Raw genomic sequence first — 19,636 nt, 5'->3', positions numbered from 1 at the left:
TTCACTGCCCATTCATATGTGTTTTGTTTTCTATTGTGTAATGATAGTGATAGGTGACTGGTAATATTTAAACCACATGGAATAAAGTAATGCAATATTAATGTGCTGATATAGTTGTTTTGAGTAGCTTATATAAACTTTAAATATCAGTAAATTTTAGGATTGTAGGTTTTGGATGTCAGAGTTGCATGCAGTAATTTGTGTTGTAATAGCGCCATCTCGTGGACGTTGCATATTGCAGCTTTTTTTTTTTTTATAAATGCACATTACATAATATTTACAAAAGCTGTTAACGTAAAATATTTTCCTTTCCAGGTTTTGGAAAAAGTTGCAAGCTTGATTTTTTTTTTTTTAATCTCTGATGTTACCTTATTTTACTCTCAAAGGTTTAAGGTTTGCATTCTTTTACCCAAGATTAACATCATAATGCACCACTAAATGAAAGCAATTTAATGATTTGCTTAATCCACCTAAATATACTGCTATGAAAAAAAGCCTATTTTTTTAAAGTGATTACAAACGACTTATTTTAGCGACATTTAAACAAACTAACTTGACTAACTTTCAACTCAATTTAAAATGAATAGTTTGCAACCACTTATCTTAAATTTAGTATACTTTTTGTTGTATGTATGTTTATGTGTGTGTATATATATGTGTGTGTGTATCAAAACAACAAAGATAATGGCTGAATTTTTCGGTGTCTTGCTGCTTTGTCCCTGCACGTGTGAAAATGTGCTCGAAGAAAAGAAAATATGGAGGGAAAGACGAGGAATGCATGTCACAGGGAGAGGGGGTGGGGTGACGGCTCTCTGCGGGACAGTTCTCATTCAAACTGCTGTGACCCAGTTATATTGATTCATGACAATGTCCTAAAATATAGACACAGCACATTTTGTGGACCTGGATCTATTTCATTCTTATTTTAGTATTACTGCACAATAATGCTCGATTTATTAACATTAGTTGCTGCATTTGTTATCTCAAACTAAAAGAACATTTTCGTTTTTAAGCATTAAGCTTTTATTCAGTCAAGGTAAAATCTAAAAATGGTTATTGTTAACGTTCATTCATAAAACATTCATTTGCATTTAATGTAAACAATTGTTAAAAACCGATATGTAGAACATTTGCAAAGATTAATAAAATAAAAAATTTCATTTTTAGGTTATAATACCAAATGCATTAGCTTTTTATGGATTTATTTTTTTTTTTACACATAAGGTTTGATTAAACTATTTTATATGATTTTTGTCTTTAACTTGTTTAAGTAAAGGTTAAATAAAAATGTGTAATAATTAAAGTAATAACTCTTGTGATGTTTGCAGGTATTGCGGAGCCTTAAACGTGTTCCCATATTATTGGACATTGAAATATGCTAAAATAGTAGAGTATCTGTACGTGAATGATTATGCATGTAAAGTCTTGGAAATGCTACACCCTAATTTCATCTTAGATAACATAGAACATGCGACGCTATCTTTGAGACACAAAAGGAGTATCCTGAAGTGGGGAAACTAAAACTTTAAGTTTAGAAAGTTCTGTTTCATGAACTAAACTAGAACTAAACTAGATTATCAGCCCGTGCAGCACTCTTCTGCTCTATTTGGCAGAAACCCAGAATCCCTTTGGCCTACAGCCTCTAGGACTCCTGCCTCTGACTTGTGGGAACTGAGAAAAGTAAGAAAGCTCATGAGTTGTTAATATTGAGCAGCATTTCTAGCAAGACGGCAGACTAAAACGTGAAGTGTCATATTTCATATTTCATTGCCAAGAAAGTGCGGAAAGGAAGACTGCTGCAATATGTATGTTGACATTAAAGCTATCTGATTTCAGGATGCCGCAAACTTCCTGAGAAGCTAAGCGTTTCGCTCGGTCAAGGTCGGTTTTTTTAGAAATTAAAGCAGCTTTAACTCAAAAGTATCATAGTTATGTTGTTTTGTCCGGTAAGCATTCCAGCCATTTCAGCCACTTCCTGTGGAATTTTTCCTCTCTGCCGACTATAGGCTTTTGTTTATTTTTGGTATGATATAATTTTCTCTACTTAAATTACTTTAAATACATTACTGGCCCACCCAATGCTGTTTACATATATTGCAATATTAGTGTGTCTGTCTGTCTGTCTATCAGTTTATATATCATTTGGAAGTATTTAGGTGCATATTAAATCTTAAACATATGGTATATATATATATATATATATATATATATATATATATATATATATATATATATATATATATATATATATAGTGAAAATAATTTATAGGATTTATAACATGTTGTGAATACAAATATAATATGTACACATGTTATGAAATGCAACCCAGCATTATGAGACAAATGCCAGAATACATTCAAACAGGTGGTTTCTATCAAAAGTTTGCTAGATTTTTAGGTTAATCTGAGGTAAAGTATATTTCAAATATTAATTTCAAATATCCATAGAAACAGCTGTGAGTTGATTTCTGTAAAAGTCTATTAGAACTTCTTGTATCTGTACTGTATATCTTGAGGCTGCTAGTAAACTTTGATCATTATGGGATGGATTTTAATATAACAGTATGGCTATACCAGAAAAAAAGGAGGTAAATTTCCTGGTTTGGGATCTAGGAGGACCTAAATGACCTGATTCTGTGTTTAGGGAAACTGAACTACAATAAATGTCAGAGAATTGAATTAATTAATTTCTTTCTTTTTTTATTCATCCACCCTCCATCCCTTTTTTTTTTTTTTTTTTTTTTTTTTTTTTTTGCATTTCTCACATATGCCTGTTAACATTAATTTGGGCTCCTGTCTAAAAAGAATCCTAATAACGTATGTATGTAGGGCAAAATATGGATCATATGCCATGCCAAAGGTCAGACAAACACAACCATGTCATTGGTTGGGACAGTTTAGCAAATAGGTTTGATGCTGCATTTATTTGATTATATAAAGCTAAATAAATGTGTTTAAACAATGTTAGAACACTTTAGCAATAGTTATTATCATATCTCTCTTACCGTTGTAAAAAAAAAAAACTATACTTTAGAATTCTCACTAGGCCTAATGTTTTTTGGCATATAGTTTGCATGCTATTTACAATTACAACTTTTTTCTGACCCACTTAAGTATGACCTAGTTACATTTTATGTGTAATTCCACATTATGCCTATTGTCTTAAATATGGTAAAAGTGTGTATTGACGATTTTCAGTTTTTGACCATTTTAATATGTAATCTATGTTGAAACATGCATGTCGTGTAAATATGTGATCACATTACACATTTTTACTATGAAGTCGTGATGAACATTCACTACAATTAAGCATACGCGCGTTTTATTGTAGAATTTGTCAGTACCAGTTAGGCTACGAATAGCCAGGCCTAAGCAAAATTTCCAATACTTTATTGATCGATTTACAAATCAATTGTTCGGCAGTATTAAGGCAATGTTGAACGTCTAAGCACCTCTCAACTGTCATATCTCATAGACGTTTAGAGGTACACCGACGGAAAAGAATGGGGCTCAAATCGTCACGTGAAGAGTTCAGTACTCCCACAAAATAAGCAACAGCTCCCCCTTGAGGTCTTTTAACAGCAGTGTAAGGACGACTGCTACAACTTCCTGTGTTCTTAAAAGACATTTCACTCTTAAGATTAATTCCCAGACAATTACTTCATTTTTAACATTGTCTAATTAAAGAGATAATTTTATGACGTTAATGTAGCTTGAACATTATTGCTGATATGTAGACCTATATGTGAAACAAGATATATATATATAAACATATATATATATATATATATATATATATATATATATATATATATATATATATATATATATATATATATATATGTCAACATTCAAATACATACTTTCAGCCAAATGTGTTTATTTAAATAAAGCTAAAATAAATAAGTTGCAAGCACTTCATCCGATTAATAATTATTAATGATTACTGTTATTACAGTTTTGTGCTTATTTGTATTAAGCTGGTTTTGGATGAAATGAAAAAGAGATTACATTATTAGTTATAAATATGAATCGATCTCGTATAAATGACATACTCATTTTAATAAGCATACCCTACGCAATATTTTACATCGCAATTTCTAGATTTTTTATTTATTTATTTTTAAGCCACTCCATATCTCTATACCTTCAGACTACATTTTGACATAAAGGGAAAATTCAATTTATTGTGTAGAATTTTATGTAAAATTAAATGAGATCCAGTTGATTCACATTCACCAGCCATTCTACAATGACCCGGAAGAATTAAAATGCAAGTGCAAATGCAAATGCAAGAGACTGTTTGCAATGGTGGTGTGACCTCCTGCTGTCACATATCCTCTCAGGACTGATGGGGGACAGCATTTGTTCTGTCATAGGGGTGCAGATCATGGGGGGAGGACACATGCATCTAACTATGGGAAAGAATCAAATTCTCAATAGTATTTGCTATCAATATTGTAAAGATTGTTTGCTGCTCTCCCCCTTGAACAATGAAAGCTAGGGTTCCTGCCACTTCTTATATTTACTATCAAACTGTTAAATATCTTTAAATAAATTACTAATCCCGGGATATTTTCCCTACAACTCTGGCAACCACGTTTTAATACAATTTAGCTTTGTGATGTCAGCAAGAGCAGGAAAAAAAAAATGAAATGTCAGAGCCATTGTCTCCTGGAAATGATCACGTGCACGCTCCCCCTGCTGGACATATAGAATATATTAATTTTGCATTGTTTATTGTATAAATATTTTAATATCTATTTTACGTTTAAAAACTAGCTCGTCTAATTGCTTCAGGAAACCACTGTGCTGGCCAACAGGGCCAGTGTTTACAAAAGAAAAATGTATAGCCTTTTTTCAGAGGAAATCTCCTGCAAGTATGTGATATAACACAAACTATATAGTTGATATTGCATTATTTAAAATAAATAAATATACATACATTACAAATATGTCACGTCACGCTAGTAATGTGAATCTTTATGGGTTCACTCTTTACATGATGCATTTAAAATGAGCTATTTCGTTAAAAAAAAAAATCAACACGCATGCTCTGTACTGTATATAGATTTTGTCTTGAAATGCTGATTTCAAGGCTCCATATTGAAATTGTGTTCTATTTAATGATCGCGGTTAGTCACTGCGTTAAATTAAACAGCGAGCATGTTTCCACAAGCAATTTTATGTACAATGCACAACATATATTAAAGTTCTTTTGGCAAATGGAGTTAAGCCACACCTAGATCCTGCCCTATTTTCACAAAAAAGCACAAGCTTTTCTTCTGCTACGTTTATGTGTGTGCCGGTGCTGTTAGTACCCGGCTGTGTAACTTGATAGGGGGCATCGAGAGGGATAAGGGAATGTTGAGTTGCAATGGAGCAGAGTACGATACAGGTAAACTGAATTACAACTTTAAATTGTTACTTTGTTGCAGCTCGAGGCGGTCGCCGCGTGAGCTTGAAATTTGCTGCTTTGTTTTTGAAAATTAAAATCGTTATTTGTTAATCGATGCACGCTCGACACGTCGTAATATTTGAAGTTCGCCAAAATACCGAATTGATTTCTACCCAATCAAGCCAACGCAGACTTGAAAATATTATCTCGCATTTCGACGAGAAACTTTTATTTGTTTTGAAACGTGTTTGAAATTTCCTCGATGCAATATCGGTTTGTGTAAAATTTTATTGTTGTATTAAGAAAGCGTGCTTGTGATAATTCGATTTTTTCGTTAATGATTAATTTCTTTGTGTGTCGTGTTGACTACCTAGATTCTCCCTCTTGCCCCCCAACCCCACATTTCACATTTGCCAAACAGATTTTGTTTTATCTTCTATTAAAAACAATACAAACCTAGTCCTGGATTTTAAAGGGAAAGCTTTATTGGTTTTATTCACAATCTGTCGACACATTTTTTTTTCGATAAAATCTCGCGAATATTAAGCATGATTTTAAAATGACGTGGTAATGAAACTTGTAGGAAGAGGTAAACTTGGTGGAGCTGCTGATTTTCTTTGAGACCAAGAAGTTTTTTCGTCATGCTTAAGTTATTTGGTCGTTGTATGAACTGTAATATTACATTTAAAATGCTGTGTTTAGTCAGTATAACGCAATATCGCTCGATTGTTCCTTGGCTTTTAATATCAACATGATATTACTCGCGTTGACTAGAAATGCTAGCTATAGCAGTGTTTTTTTTTTAAATGATATATGAGACTTTTATGTATGTGGCAGTAGGAAGTTGCTTAAAATATGTTGTTGCACGTATTGAATGAATACCAGTATTATTAAGCCTCACAAAGCACCCGGATTGAGGATGTTGTTTATCACTGTTGTTATTTAAATGGTTATTCATATAAAATAGGCATCTTGAATCGTCATTCAGTGTAATATGAGCGTATTGTCATTTGCATTCTAATAAATGTAAACAATTTTGGTCACGCTAAAAGCTCCAAGGTCATATTTATTATTATATATTTGACTTTCTAAATCTTTCTCAAGATCTCCGTGTGTTTAGAACTGGGATAATACGTTCCCTTTGGTGTTTGTTGGAGTACATAAAGTAAAAAGTTGACAGTCGCAGACGTGTATTGTGGCTTAACTGTAGACTAGTTCTCTTTTTTTACCAGTAGGCGCTCGACATGTGGACGCCGAATGTTGTGGCTTGTGATTGGTCGGTTTTTCGGTGAATATGTGGGTTACCGGTGGGGGTGGGGTGGGGGTGAGTGACCCATGACTCTGTATTACCTCGTGAAGGCGTCCTGTGATTGACATATTGAGTTAAAGTACTGAGCATGTCACGTTCAGGCCACTTATAAGAGGCACACTGTAACAATGGAAAACATATTAGCTACAGTGCTGTGCACACTGATCATGTGTTTTATAAGTACATATATTACGGATAAATGCAGTACTTTCAAGCACATGTTGCATTGTTTATAATCTATTTATTAATATTTGAATGTATTAAATGCAAACAAATTAGTAAAAATGAAAACAGAAAGATCTTGTATAGATTTTAGTTCTTACAGTACTGTTTATTGTTTGCCATAATAATATTTTTGCAATGGAAATAGCCTTTGATGCTGACATAATAATTAGAAATTTGATGATTTAAGTTGAAATTTTGTTAACAGGTTATAAGTGATAAAATAATATATAATATACATATATTATCCATACATACACTACCTTCGTATAATATATATCATCCAATGAATTGAATTAATTTCTGATTAAGAGTTTTCCGTGAGCCTTTTGTATTATTTAAGTATTTTACCTGTTTGTTTTATTTGGTTTTATTTATTTCAGAGCTATTTTTGTATGCTAGTGCAACAACAAGGTATTAAAACGACAATAATAACATGCGTATTAAGACACTAATGTAAAAATAATGTATTTGTATCAACTGAATTATCTATGGTATGTTTAAAATAAATGAATCAGGCTTCATATGCGTCTTTAAATGTTTAATGTTTGTTTGTGTTATTCAGCGAGCGTAGCCTTCAGTGAGTCACATTCATAGTTCTTTTTTTATATCCGATAGCAGCAAACCACATTTTGGCACCAGCTTTATAGAATTTTTATGTTTTACTTTCCATAAAAATCTTTGTTTTTCTGCTGCCATCAGGCCATTCCTAAGTAGATTAATACATTGGAATGTGTTTTCAACCATGGAAACCAACGTAGACCAAGCAATTCTGAGCAGGTTATGTGAATGACTAGTTCCTGTGTATTTCGCTCCTACTGTATATTATGTTTTGGGAATTTAACTTTTTTTTTTTTTTTTTTTTTTTGGGCCTGAGATTTTAGCAAAAACTCTGATAAAAGTCAGCATATTTATCCTACTGCTCAGCAGGTTTGAGAAGGCTGCAATGCTTACTGCTCAGAGAGATAATTTGAATCATGTGAAGGGTGTTTGCATGAGTGTATTTGAGCTTCATAGTTCATATGCATAAGTTTTCTTCCAGAGCTCTGACTGTTATGAAGTGTTTGTGTAATGACAGCATTTCTGTTTGCTTAAAATACCTGGAGAGGAGCAAATTCCAAGTGAACTATATGAATTCATAAGTTGTTTTTTTAACTATGGACTGTTTTTAATGCTTGTGAACTTGTGTAACCTATCATTTTTGTGCTCTGACTCATTACCGTTGGAAGGTATTCTTAGCAAATGTGTCATTTTCTTACACGGCTGCAAAAAACCCATATGTGGGTGATTTTTATTCAGTTGTTCTTATATTTGCAGGTTATTTTCTAACCTATGTGCTCTTGTTTTAAACAGTGGTTAGGTGCTCCCAGCTGCCTTCGAGGGTCCTTTGCCTTTTATAAGTCAGTGGGTTGCAAGCAAGCTTCCGGGGGTCCAACGCAGGTTTGGAAGCTGGGGGAGTTCTATTTCATGCGCTGTGGCCCCCAGGAGCCGGTGTGTATAGCGGAGGTAACGTTGCTGTGGGAGGATCAGACGCAACGCCGCCTGCTGGCCAGTTCTAGACTCTACTTTTTACCTGAGGACACCCCGAAGGGCAGAGCAGTAGAGCACGGAGAGGTGAGAGATGGGAAAAATTTACATTATAACCTTTTGCCAAAGGAAAAGTGTGCATAGATCCATTCATGAGCACCAGATTATCTATCATAATGATTGTAGTTATACAAAATATTTGATGTATATTAATCATTTACTATATTATGAAGTTGCGTGTGAAATAAAAATAAACAGCCGAAGCATTAATTATAAGATGAAGCCATAAATAAAGGGGAAAAAGTACAATAGTGTTATTTTCTGTAATAATTTACATTTACTTTTTTTTTTTAGAAGTCATTTATGATCATCAAGGCTTTTATTTGATGGAAAACTATAGTAAAATAGTTATTGTGAAACATTATTACAATTTATTAAACTGTTTTGGTTGAAATATAAATATAATTTTCTTACTGGGGTGGCAAAGCTGATTATTTTGCAGCCATTACTTGGTTTCTTTAGTGTTATATGATCCTTTAGACATCGTTTTATGCTGTTTTGGAGCTCAATTATTATTAACACTGTAGATTTTTTTATACATGCACAGATTGGTCAAAATTTTACTTTGAAGGCATCAGTAGAATCACAAAGGATTTGCATTTGAAATACATCCTGTCATTTAAAATTTTCTATTCATAAGAATCTTAAAAAAGAAATCACAGATCCCACAAAAATATTAAGCAGCAAAGCCTCTTGTCAATATTGTTATTGTTATAAGAGTTATTACAAAAGGCTATATTCTTGCCAAAAACAGTACTTTATAGTAGAATAACAATGGACAAAAAAAGCCCTTTAAGAAAAACCTTGGCCTGTAAAAATTCTTTTTGGTAATAAATACAAAATACATACAGATATTATTGTATTTATCTCCTCTATATATAATTTTAGTTCAGAATTTATCTGACACGCATGCACTGCATTGCATTTCTTATGTTTTCCATATTAACTTTCTCTTGAATATGGCCTGAGGTTGATGACACACAAAAGCCAGAATGTAAAAACCGAATCCCTCTTTCTGTTTTGTGCAAATAAAAAACTGCTGTTAAATGTTTTAACTAGCAATAAATTGAGATCTCTACCCAAATCACAAATAAAGTTACTCCAAACAACATTTACATTGTAAAATGTTGAAGAGTGCTTGAATGAGTAATGTCCATAACTTATTTTATAGTTATACAGCTGGAGCTATATGCTGAACAAAAGTGTCGAGACTCATTTTTTTATTTGAAAATGAAGGATAATCATTCTTTTGCTGTATTAAGTAGCCATGCCTAAACTAGAAAGCATTTTAAACAGCCTCTGTGTCTATTAATATTTTACTTATTAATAACAAGATCCTGTTTTCTAACAACTGAGTAAGAAGAAATGCTTTTCTCAGTCTCATTGTAAACAGTTGAATGTGAGAATGCTGCAAAGATAAGCATCTAAATAACAACTGGGCTTTTACCCCCCTTTTTTTGAAAGTAGTTTGGGTTGGTTGTTTTTTTTTTTTTTTTTTGCCTGAGGTGACGAGTGTCCTATTGTCAACCTGTATACCATAGGAAAAAGGGAGAGGCTTCTCTATAGCATTAACTGAAGGTGTTAAAATATTTCAGGCCATTAAGCAAAACCTGGCCCTGCCTGTAAGCTCATGTGAATGCAACTAATGTGTGGTTTTGTGTCACAGGTGTTTGCTTGATGTTTATATGCATTTCTTGTTGCAGGATGAAGTCCTCGCTGTATCGAAAAAGATTGTGGTCAGAGTGGAAGATCTGGTGAAGTGGACTTGTCAGGAACCGCCACAGTGGAAGCGGAGCAGTCAAAACATTCATGTGTCTCAGAGGTCTGATGGGTCACAAGATGCTAGTTATCCACAGGAAGGAAAAATGAAGAGCGAGGGTGAGTAACTGATGGAAAAAGCCTGAAGTGTGTGTGTCTGTGTTGTTTTTTTGTCTTTCTTTTTTAAGGATGTAAAGACAATATAAAATCCATTCTAAAATGTATCTGTTTGGCTCATTAAGATTAATTATGTGGGGTCATGTAATTAATATTCAACAGGTCTAGGTGTCTCATTTGGTAAAAGGGAGATAAACCATTTTTTTAAATATTTTGTTTACTGCTTTGAAAAATAAAAATTATGATAAACACAAAGAATGAGGTTAAATTAAATTAAAATAAACATGTAATGAATTTAGTTTATTGTGGTTCTGAAAAACTGCATATATGTTTGATTCAGACATTTAATAGTATAATATATAAACGCTTCAGGAATTCAGGAAGTAAGCTAGTCCTGTTTGAGGGCTTTTGTCAGAAAGTGAATAGAGACAGTAACAACTGCCTTTTTGTTTTTAAATCTCAAAATAAACTCAACTCATTACACTGGAGTAATAAACAACTAACAGCAAAAGTTGTAAATTGTTCAAGGCAGCATACACTTCCTTGACATCAAAACCTTTTGCATCCCTAAGAGATAATCAAACATTCATTACGACAACAAAAAAATATAGCAATTTTAAAACAAAACACAATTTATGTTTTCCTATATTACACGAAAATTAAATATTATTTAAAATAGTTTAAATAGCATTTATGCTTGTACGGGTAAGGTTTTTGGCCTGTCCCTGACTGATTTTTACTTTTCAACCGGACTTATATGTAAATGCAAAGTGGTATAAAAATTACATTTGCATGTTGTTCTAAATACAGTCGCATTGTCAAGAGATTTCTGTTTTTAGCATAAATATGCATATTTATATAATCTAAAAATCCTTTTAATGATGTCCCCTGATTTCATGCCAGCCTTGTTATTCCTTGTTATTTCTCACTTAAAACACAAGCATGTTTCTTTTCTGTAATATTCAGTTTTTGATGATTTATGAGGCTTGACAGAGCGGGACCATCATGCAGTGTCGATACCGCTACCATTTTTAAAATGTAAATATTTATTACATTCATATAATCAATAAAGAAATAAACAAAGTGAATAACATGCTTAACTATTAGCTAGCAATTAGCAAATTTGTTTGCAGTCATCAATCCTGTTACTGTCAACATGTTACTTTTCAGGGTGTTAGGTTTTAACATGTGGGTACATGTAGTTTAGGGATAAATATAGCAACTTCTTGGACAAACCTTAAGTTCTCATCTTGCACATTTATCTTCTATATCTATATTCTTCTTTATAAAATGTTAATTTGCCATTACGATGTCATCTAGTGACATTTAGCTGCTTGGAGTTGGCAACACTAAATAGGTGTCAAGTTGTTTTTAAAGATTGTCTGTGTGAAATGCAAACATGTTTAAAGGTCACCCTGTCTATATTGTTTAGCTAATTCCTATATCATTCAGCGGCGTATGAGCATGAGCTACATTTTAGTTAGTAATATTAGTATTATTAACTATCACTATTGGTGTTAATGTCCAGATTGAAAGATGAGTCTCAGCTGATTTGTATTTTTTTTTCACAGCTCATTGTCAGTAATGCGTGTAAATTTAGTTACAAACAAAAGAAGGAAGGTGACTATAGAGTCTCCCCCCCCAGTCTTTCAGTCTTCAAGAAAATCAAGATCTTGTTCTGGTTTCAGATGATCACAGAAGGAACAAGATCTAATCTTCTACCTTGCCTAATAAATGAACCAGATCGGTATATTTGAAGTTCTGTGAGAGGACACAGACAAACAGATGGACGCATTATCTAATGTAATCTAATTGTCTAATATGCTAAAACTAAAGTGAAGTTTAACTAAAAAAAAAATTACAGTTTGCTATTGTCATGCAACTATGCGCAAAACAATATATAAACACACATCTCTCTTTCTTTGATATATCATTCCAGGATTTTCCACAGTCATTTTTAATTTCCTTTTGACGAAGCCCTTTTTTTAATGTCATTTTGAAGGATATATATTTTTCCTCAAATGATGTGGTCACCCTCCAAAATGAGATGTTTTTGGTCATCCAATATAAAAAAAAAAGTAAAATCCCAAAACAAAAAACAATCCTTCATGGATTTTTACAAAATGTAGATTAAAGTTTTTTTTTTTTCCAAGTGGAAAAGGCACAGATTTTGTGGAATATCTGTAGATCGGTTTCCCCGTCCTGAAATCCCCATGCCTTCAGAGGTTCATGATGGAACTGCATGTTTTTTTTTTAAAAAATTAACTAGTCTGATGGTGATGTTACTGATAATTATTTTACAGTAAATACATTTTCCCTAAATCTATTGACTGATGTTTTTTTTTTTTTGTGTTCTCCTGCAGACGAGCCTCTAGAATTACAGCAGAAGGTTAAGGTTCTCAGTTACCCCCAGTACTGTCGCTTTCGTTCCCTTCAAAGACGTGTCCCAGATCAGGCTAGCTCTCCTAATCTGCAGGACCCTCACCTGCTGGCTCTGGGGGGGATAAAAGTGGCCCTCGACACCACACGAGTCCTCTACTGCCGGGATACTTTCAACCACCCTACTCTAGACAGCAATGCTAGCATACTGACACAGCTTGGTAGGTGCTACACTCTTGATAGATTGTGACCTTTGATATGTGGTAGGCTAATGCAGAAAATTTAGGTGTGCTAGACGAACAGCTGCATGGTAAAAGTAAATGTTTATATTAGACCTATCATGTAATGATAGTCTACTATCTGATTCGCTTAAGATCTTAGTTTTCATTACTTGATTTATGTATTTACTTTGGAACATGCTAGGCATTTCAAATGTGATATAGTGGTTACTTTTAATTGAAAGATACTTAGGCTACATGCCATTTATTTGAATTCATTCATATGAATATTTAACTTAAAGTGAGTGTGTTCAATAGTGTATAGTTTTTACTTTGTTTTCATTGAGCAAAGTGCAGTTTAATTTGTGGTTGTTAATTCTGATATTTTGCTGTTTTGACAACTGCAAATAATTGCTTTTAACTCAAATAATGCTAGAATGGTTGCATTGTACTTTACGTCCACGCTACATCAAACAAAATGGGACTTTCAAAATTTATATGAAATAAATTAATTTAAAATGAATTTACAAATGTTGCGAGTGTAGAGTACTGTTGCCCTAACATTTCCTTAACGTTTCTATCTCAGGATGCTCCTCTCTCAGTCTGAAGGGGCGACCTCGTAAAAGAAAGGGCAGGGATGGCAAAGATGCTGATCAGCAAAACCATAACCATTTATCGGAGTCATGGATGGAAAGGATGAAGGTATGCAACACAATTTGGTCCACAGACATCTTTACAGTAATCCAATTGTGATGGCCAAACAGGATGTTTTAAAATTTTGAACAAATGGTGAAGTATAATGTGACGTGACTGTGCGCTTCCTGTTTTGTTTTAACTTTGATGTCTTGACTTCCTTTCACACCATTTTTGTCTCTGTATCTTTACTGTAGCTTTTTTTCTGTCATAATCTTAAGTCACAGTTCGCCAATTTCTATAAACATAATTTAAAATTCTGCATAATTTAAAAAAGCTTAATTAATAATTATATAATATAATATAAATTAAAGAGTGATCTGGTATAAAAAAGGTCACAGATTAATCAACTTAGTTTAAAAAAAAATTTTGAAGCAAAAATAGAAAAACGGACAAGGTACAAGGCTGAGTAGTTTCAGTAAGACTGTGATATTTATGTGATCTAATTAAAAAAAAAGCTTATTGAATAACACTGCTGTTTTTCATGCTGAACTACAATACCAAATATTATCTAATGTAAGACGAGTAGCTACTTTTAGCTAGTCAGCCTGCAAACCTTCAAAATTAGTGCCTATTAAAATCTATTTTTAAATGTGTATATACCATAGCTTACAACTTCAAGTTGGTGTGTCTGCATTGGAAGATTTATGAATTGTTTATAGAACTTTTTAACTGAATGGGATTTTAAAAGTCACTTACTGCCATACACCAAATTTTCACCAATGAAATCCACCCATTTTAATAGAATCCATTAAATCTAGAATTTTGTGTGTAAACAAAAGATTCCCCATTGCAGATTTTGCAGCAGCTTCAAGTTGAACACACTGCTTTGCCAGAGTGACCAACAGCTTGCTTTGTGGTTTAAATTTGTTATATTTCATATGTTGCTACAGCATTGGCAATAGATGGTAGTTTTTTTTTCTAATGTGTCTGCATCTTAATGTTTCTACTTAGAAGTTATTCAAAGAAAGATCTTCTAATGTGTTCTCTATGATTGCTAGGAAAATGTGATGGGCAGTGTGGAAATGCATTGGGATGGGAACTGGCTCCCACATCCAGAGGAGCAGCTCTTCCTGGATCAGCTGTTTTTCTTTATGGAGCACAGAGGTTCTCCTATAAGCAAAGTTCCCAACCTGGGATTCAAAAAGAGTATGTATGACTGTTTATATGTGGAAATTGCGCATAAATTGAGCACCAGCCACTTAAATCAGTTACTTAGGATAACTTTTTCTGACTTAATTAACCAAGCTGCATTTTATTTGTCCACAGTTGACCTCTTCCTCATGTATTCAGTTGTAAAAAGGCTGGGGGGCTACGATAGGGTAAGTTTACCATGTTGTTTCATTACTTGACCCTGCTGAGTAAGCTGTAATCCATCATAACGGAATGAAAGTGATAGCAGTGATCTCAGTAGTGTAAGTGAGAGTAATTGTTCTCCTCATCACCTGCAGGTGACATCACACCGTTTGTGGAAGACTGTGTACAATGAATTGGGTGGAAGCCCAGGCAGCACCAGCGCTGCCACCTGCACCAGAAGGCATTATGAAAGGTGAGTGCAAGGCTCCGATTACAACAGTTCATTCCTACTGTGTCAAAGGGCTTTGCTCAGCTAACTGATTTTTCACTTTCTCTGTTGATTTAATTCTAGGTTGATGCTCCCTTATGAACTGCATGTAAGGGGAGAAAACACAGAACTTGGCAAGCCTAGAGCTACATTTGTCTCGCCCACTACCATCAAAAAGACTGTGCGGGGCAGAGAAAAAAAGAATACAGATACCAACCAGGTGAGGATTTTGCTTTTCGTTTCTCAAAAAATAGAGAAATATTGCTAATGCTTTAGTTTGTTGCATGCAAGTAATCTGCATAAAATAAAACGCATAGTAACAAGCGTCTTGACTGACATGTTATGTGACAAGTCAGTTTTCTTTGTTCAAAGACCATTCATCTGATATAGATTATGCCACACTGCTGTATAAAAAATAATTTAAATATTTGTGCAGCGGGACAGATAGAAAATATCTTTGCACAATCACTCTCAGTTTTTGTGTAATACCTTCCTATCATATAAGATCTGCATTTAGAAGAATGTAAATACATTTTTTTCTTGCTTTTTCAGGCCTCACCACTAGATGGCGCTGTTGTACGGAAAAGAGGGAGGCCACCTGGAAAACGCAATGCCAAGGTTCTGTCCAAAGGCAGAGTTGGAAGGCCACCCTTGCACCCTAAACCTCCCCTAGAGAAACCAGCAAGACCCCATCAAGAGATTGTCCAGCCATTGACACTTTTTCAAGAACTAAAGCTCACCAATCATCCTCATGGCCAAGGTCTGTCACTTGTGTCTTCTGTACCGGTGCCTCACCAACCCGTGCTGGGGCTAGATGTGAAAATGGAGACTGTAGAACCTCAAGCTCCTTCCTTTCTGTCAGTTCCTTGCAAATTGCTGGCAGGTGGTTCTTTAGAAGGATTCAGTCCTACTAAAGGATTATGTCCTTTGGACCTCTTTCGAGCTCGCCTGGGTCTTAATGGAGCGAGTACTCCTGAGGTACCTCCTCAAGATTCTACCACACCCCAACAGACAATTATGGTGCATCAGCCCAAAGTCAGTATGCCTGAGACTCCTGAGAGTCCCCAACACCAGTGTTCAGGGTGTAGCTCGGATACTTTGTCTCAGAACGGAGGACTCGCCTTGACTAGAGCTCCTCTACCGCCTCTTAGGATCCTCCCACTGGACATCGGCTGTAGTCTGCAGCTGCGTCAACTGATGCGCACCCGTCTTGGCTCGACACATATGAACACCTTCACCAAGCGACTTTCTGAAGTTCTGGCTCAGGATCTCAGCAAGACCTCCCAACCCAATGGAAGTATTCCTCAAGACCAATCCCTCCCGCTGAACCTGAGCAAACGAGCCATCACCAAGAGGTCTACAGGAGATGTGGAACTCGCAGAACTGCAGAGTCGGGATGAACAGTTAATGACCAAAAGGCCAAAGATGGAATCTGAGGATCTTGGAGTATCTCTGAAGTGGAATGGCACGTCCCTTCTGGTGCCATTGAACCAAGACGAGCCAGCTGATCTTAGCTCTCCCAGCAGGGCCAGAGCTTTAGTTCAGGACAGGACCAGTGTGGCTTTGACTCTTCCTGAGGCCACTTGTTTCACCTTAGTGCCCAAATTAGATGTCCCCCCTGAAACGCCCTCCAGTATTGGTGCTTCCCCAGACACTCTAGCTTGTGTTTATCACCTGAAACAAGGGGAAGACAAGACCAGCGCAATTGCAGTGACAGTTAAGAAAGAACCAGAGGGTACAACTCTGGATCCAGATCTAGAACCTCAACCAAACAGTGACCTCTACTCACAGTGTGTACCTACTGATGACATCAAAGAATCAGACACAGTTTCTCTCAAATTACTTTCTAGTTCCCTCCTTTCCAAGCCATCAAGCTGTTAGCATGCAGACATGGGAGCGTTACTAACGCTTGTGTACTTTATCACTCCTTTCTGCTCTGCCTTCCCCGTGGACACGTTAGTGTTGCGTATGATCAAAGAGACCGGTCTGCAGATGCGTTGCTATCTGCTAAGTACCTCCTTTTAAAACACTACTAAACTTTGAACTGATGCAGGTGGCCATGGTTCTACCAAAGATAAGGTGCCTTGAACTTGATTAGTCTATATTTTAGTACTTTTAAGTCGAAACACATGCTGTAGTTAGTGCAGCATCAAATGTCCAGCCAATAAAAGACACATGACTCATGGAGCATTCAATTTCTTTTTTTGAAAAATACAGGTATTTTAAGAAAAACAAGGACACAATATCTGGTATCTGATCCAGATATCAAACACACATTGTAACATTGCAGAAGATTTGGTCAGCTACTGTATTTTTTTTTTCTTAAACATAAATGCTTTGTTTATAAATGGTAACTAGTTTTTATTTTATGATGAAAGCAGTGTCATTTTGTGGGTGTAGGTTGTGTTTTGTTATTTATCTGTTTTACTCCTTTATCTCAGTTCGTCTTCACTGTTTTTAGACAGTGTAATTTTTCTTCTCTTTGTGTGTATTTGTTGAACTTTGCTATTTAAGAAAAGTCCACCGTATGACCTCTGTGCTGGATTTTATCATATTTTCCATAGCTACTCATTTTAAACAATGTACTGTATTGTGCAAATAGTATGCATATTTTGGGTCCCAATGCAAATTTCCTTTTTTTTCTATCATTTTCTTAACATGTAGTCATATATTGTAGGTAGTTACTATTTGTGACATCATTTATAGACATTGTTGAAATGTTTACAAAGAAACAGACGTAGAGCTGCCTGTTGTGAGAAAATGGATAACTTAATTTGCGTTTCACTCCTCCTTTTAGACTGACCTCTCTTAATGCAATGTATTTCACAGGTTTACAGATGACAAATTATATTTTCATAATTTACGCTCATTTTGCTATAATGAACCGTAATTAATTGCTTGTGTAAAACATTTGTATGATCATTCTTAATTAATCTGTTGGTCGTATTTTTCTTTCATTTAATTTCTGTACTTGAAAGGCAGCCAAACAGAACGCTAATCCCTATTTAATGTTAATGTATAAACTGTTGTAATATCACCAGGTTACAAAAATATTTTTTTTCTTCTTATTTTGCATGCTTATGCTAATGGGACATGGACTCTGTGACAGATTGTCATTGCAGACATGTTTAAACACTGAATATTTATAATAAAAATATATACTGACATTGTTATATTTTGCTGAATACAAAAATTCAAATACCTGAAAGCTCCTTTTTAAAAAGGCATTTTAAAGAGATTGCATCATTTAGAATTTGACAGTAACAATAGCACTTAACACTTTAGGGACCAGAGCTAGTTGCTTATTAGTATGCATATTATTAGTATGTTGACTGTTTTTAGAGCACATATTAATGTCTTATTCTGTATTTTAAATCCCTTAATCCCCATAAATAAACTGTCTTTTAGGAGCTATTTGAGGCAAATGTTGTAGTTAATAGTGAGAATTGGTCCCCAAACTAAAGTGTGACCACAATAACTGATGTTTTACCATTTGAATCTTTGCCATGTTATTTATTTTTGGATGACAGTGTGCTTTGTCAAATTACTATGAGCTTTTATGGTAGTAACTAACTGCAGTAAATCTAGCCTCCATGGCCATTTTTGTGTATTTTGTGCTGATACCTTTGCAGCCTTCTTGTAGCCACAAGGGTGCGATATTATCTTATGTTTACAAGGCCATTCAACAACCTTGTATTAACTGGCTTCAGCATTCTAAATGTATAACCAACATGAATTACAAATTACAATGTTAATACTGATTCTTAGACCAAACTAGTCAAAAGTGACTCAATCCAAAGCAGGGAAGATGGCGATATTGCGCAGTAATCTCTCAATGCTTGAACAAGTTAGGTCAGAGGTTTCCTGTAAATGCTCCAGACAGGAAAAAATCCTTAGATAAAATGTTTCATGGGGATTTTTGTTGTACAACTGAATAAATCAGACAGTTCCTCTACTTTTTTTTGGACATAACTCATGGGTCTTTCCGCTGGTCAGATTCTTTGTTTTAACTTAAAAGACTCTCCATGGGTCTCGCTTTCATATGTCTGGTATGTGGATTGTATTTTCACAGAGCTGCTGTGATTCTTTAACCCTTTCGAACCATCTTTCATCATGATGTTTTCAAATATCTAAAATCCAAACTTAACAGTAAACATGAAAGCATATGAGGCTACATAAGTGTTATAAATATGCTCTTATACTCATTTGCGTTGCATTGGATGTTTTAATTACTAACTTTTATTAATTATTTTAATGTTGGATTTTACAGTATGGATAATGTTAATTTTCTAGCCATCTGTTTTACTCCTTGTTAAAGTGTGTGTGTGTGTGTGTGTGCTTGCTTGGAGCATGAATAAGTAAAGTGTTTTGGTGGTGACTGGAGACCACTG

The 19,636-nt window shown here is 34.6% G+C and overlaps 1 protein-coding gene across 1 annotated transcript; it reads left to right on the top strand.

The window, feature by feature from the left end:
* The first annotated feature begins 5,261 nt into the window (after positions 1–5,261).
* Positions 5,262–18,410, top strand: zgc:77151 (uncharacterized protein LOC337153 homolog). Its single transcript, XM_043222131.1, has 10 exons — positions 5,262–5,398; positions 8,283–8,543; positions 10,220–10,394; positions 12,755–12,991; positions 13,575–13,690; positions 14,683–14,830; positions 14,951–15,003; positions 15,133–15,230; positions 15,330–15,465; positions 15,798–18,410. Exons 1-10 carry the CDS (start codon positions 5,378–5,380, stop codon positions 17,124–17,126), a joined length of 2,574 nt encoding a protein of 857 aa, XP_043078066.1. The 5' UTR covers positions 5,262–5,377; the 3' UTR covers positions 17,127–18,410.
* The last annotated feature ends 1,226 nt before the right edge of the window (positions 18,411–19,636 follow it).

The sequence above is a fragment of the Puntigrus tetrazona genome, chromosome 21 (genome assembly GCF_018831695.1).
Source record: "Puntigrus tetrazona isolate hp1 chromosome 21, ASM1883169v1, whole genome shotgun sequence".
Classification (NCBI taxonomy): Eukaryota; Metazoa; Chordata; class Actinopteri; order Cypriniformes; family Cyprinidae; genus Puntigrus; species Puntigrus tetrazona.
Note: the sequence above shows the minus strand (reverse complement) of the source record. Positions and strands in the feature narration are given on the sequence as shown.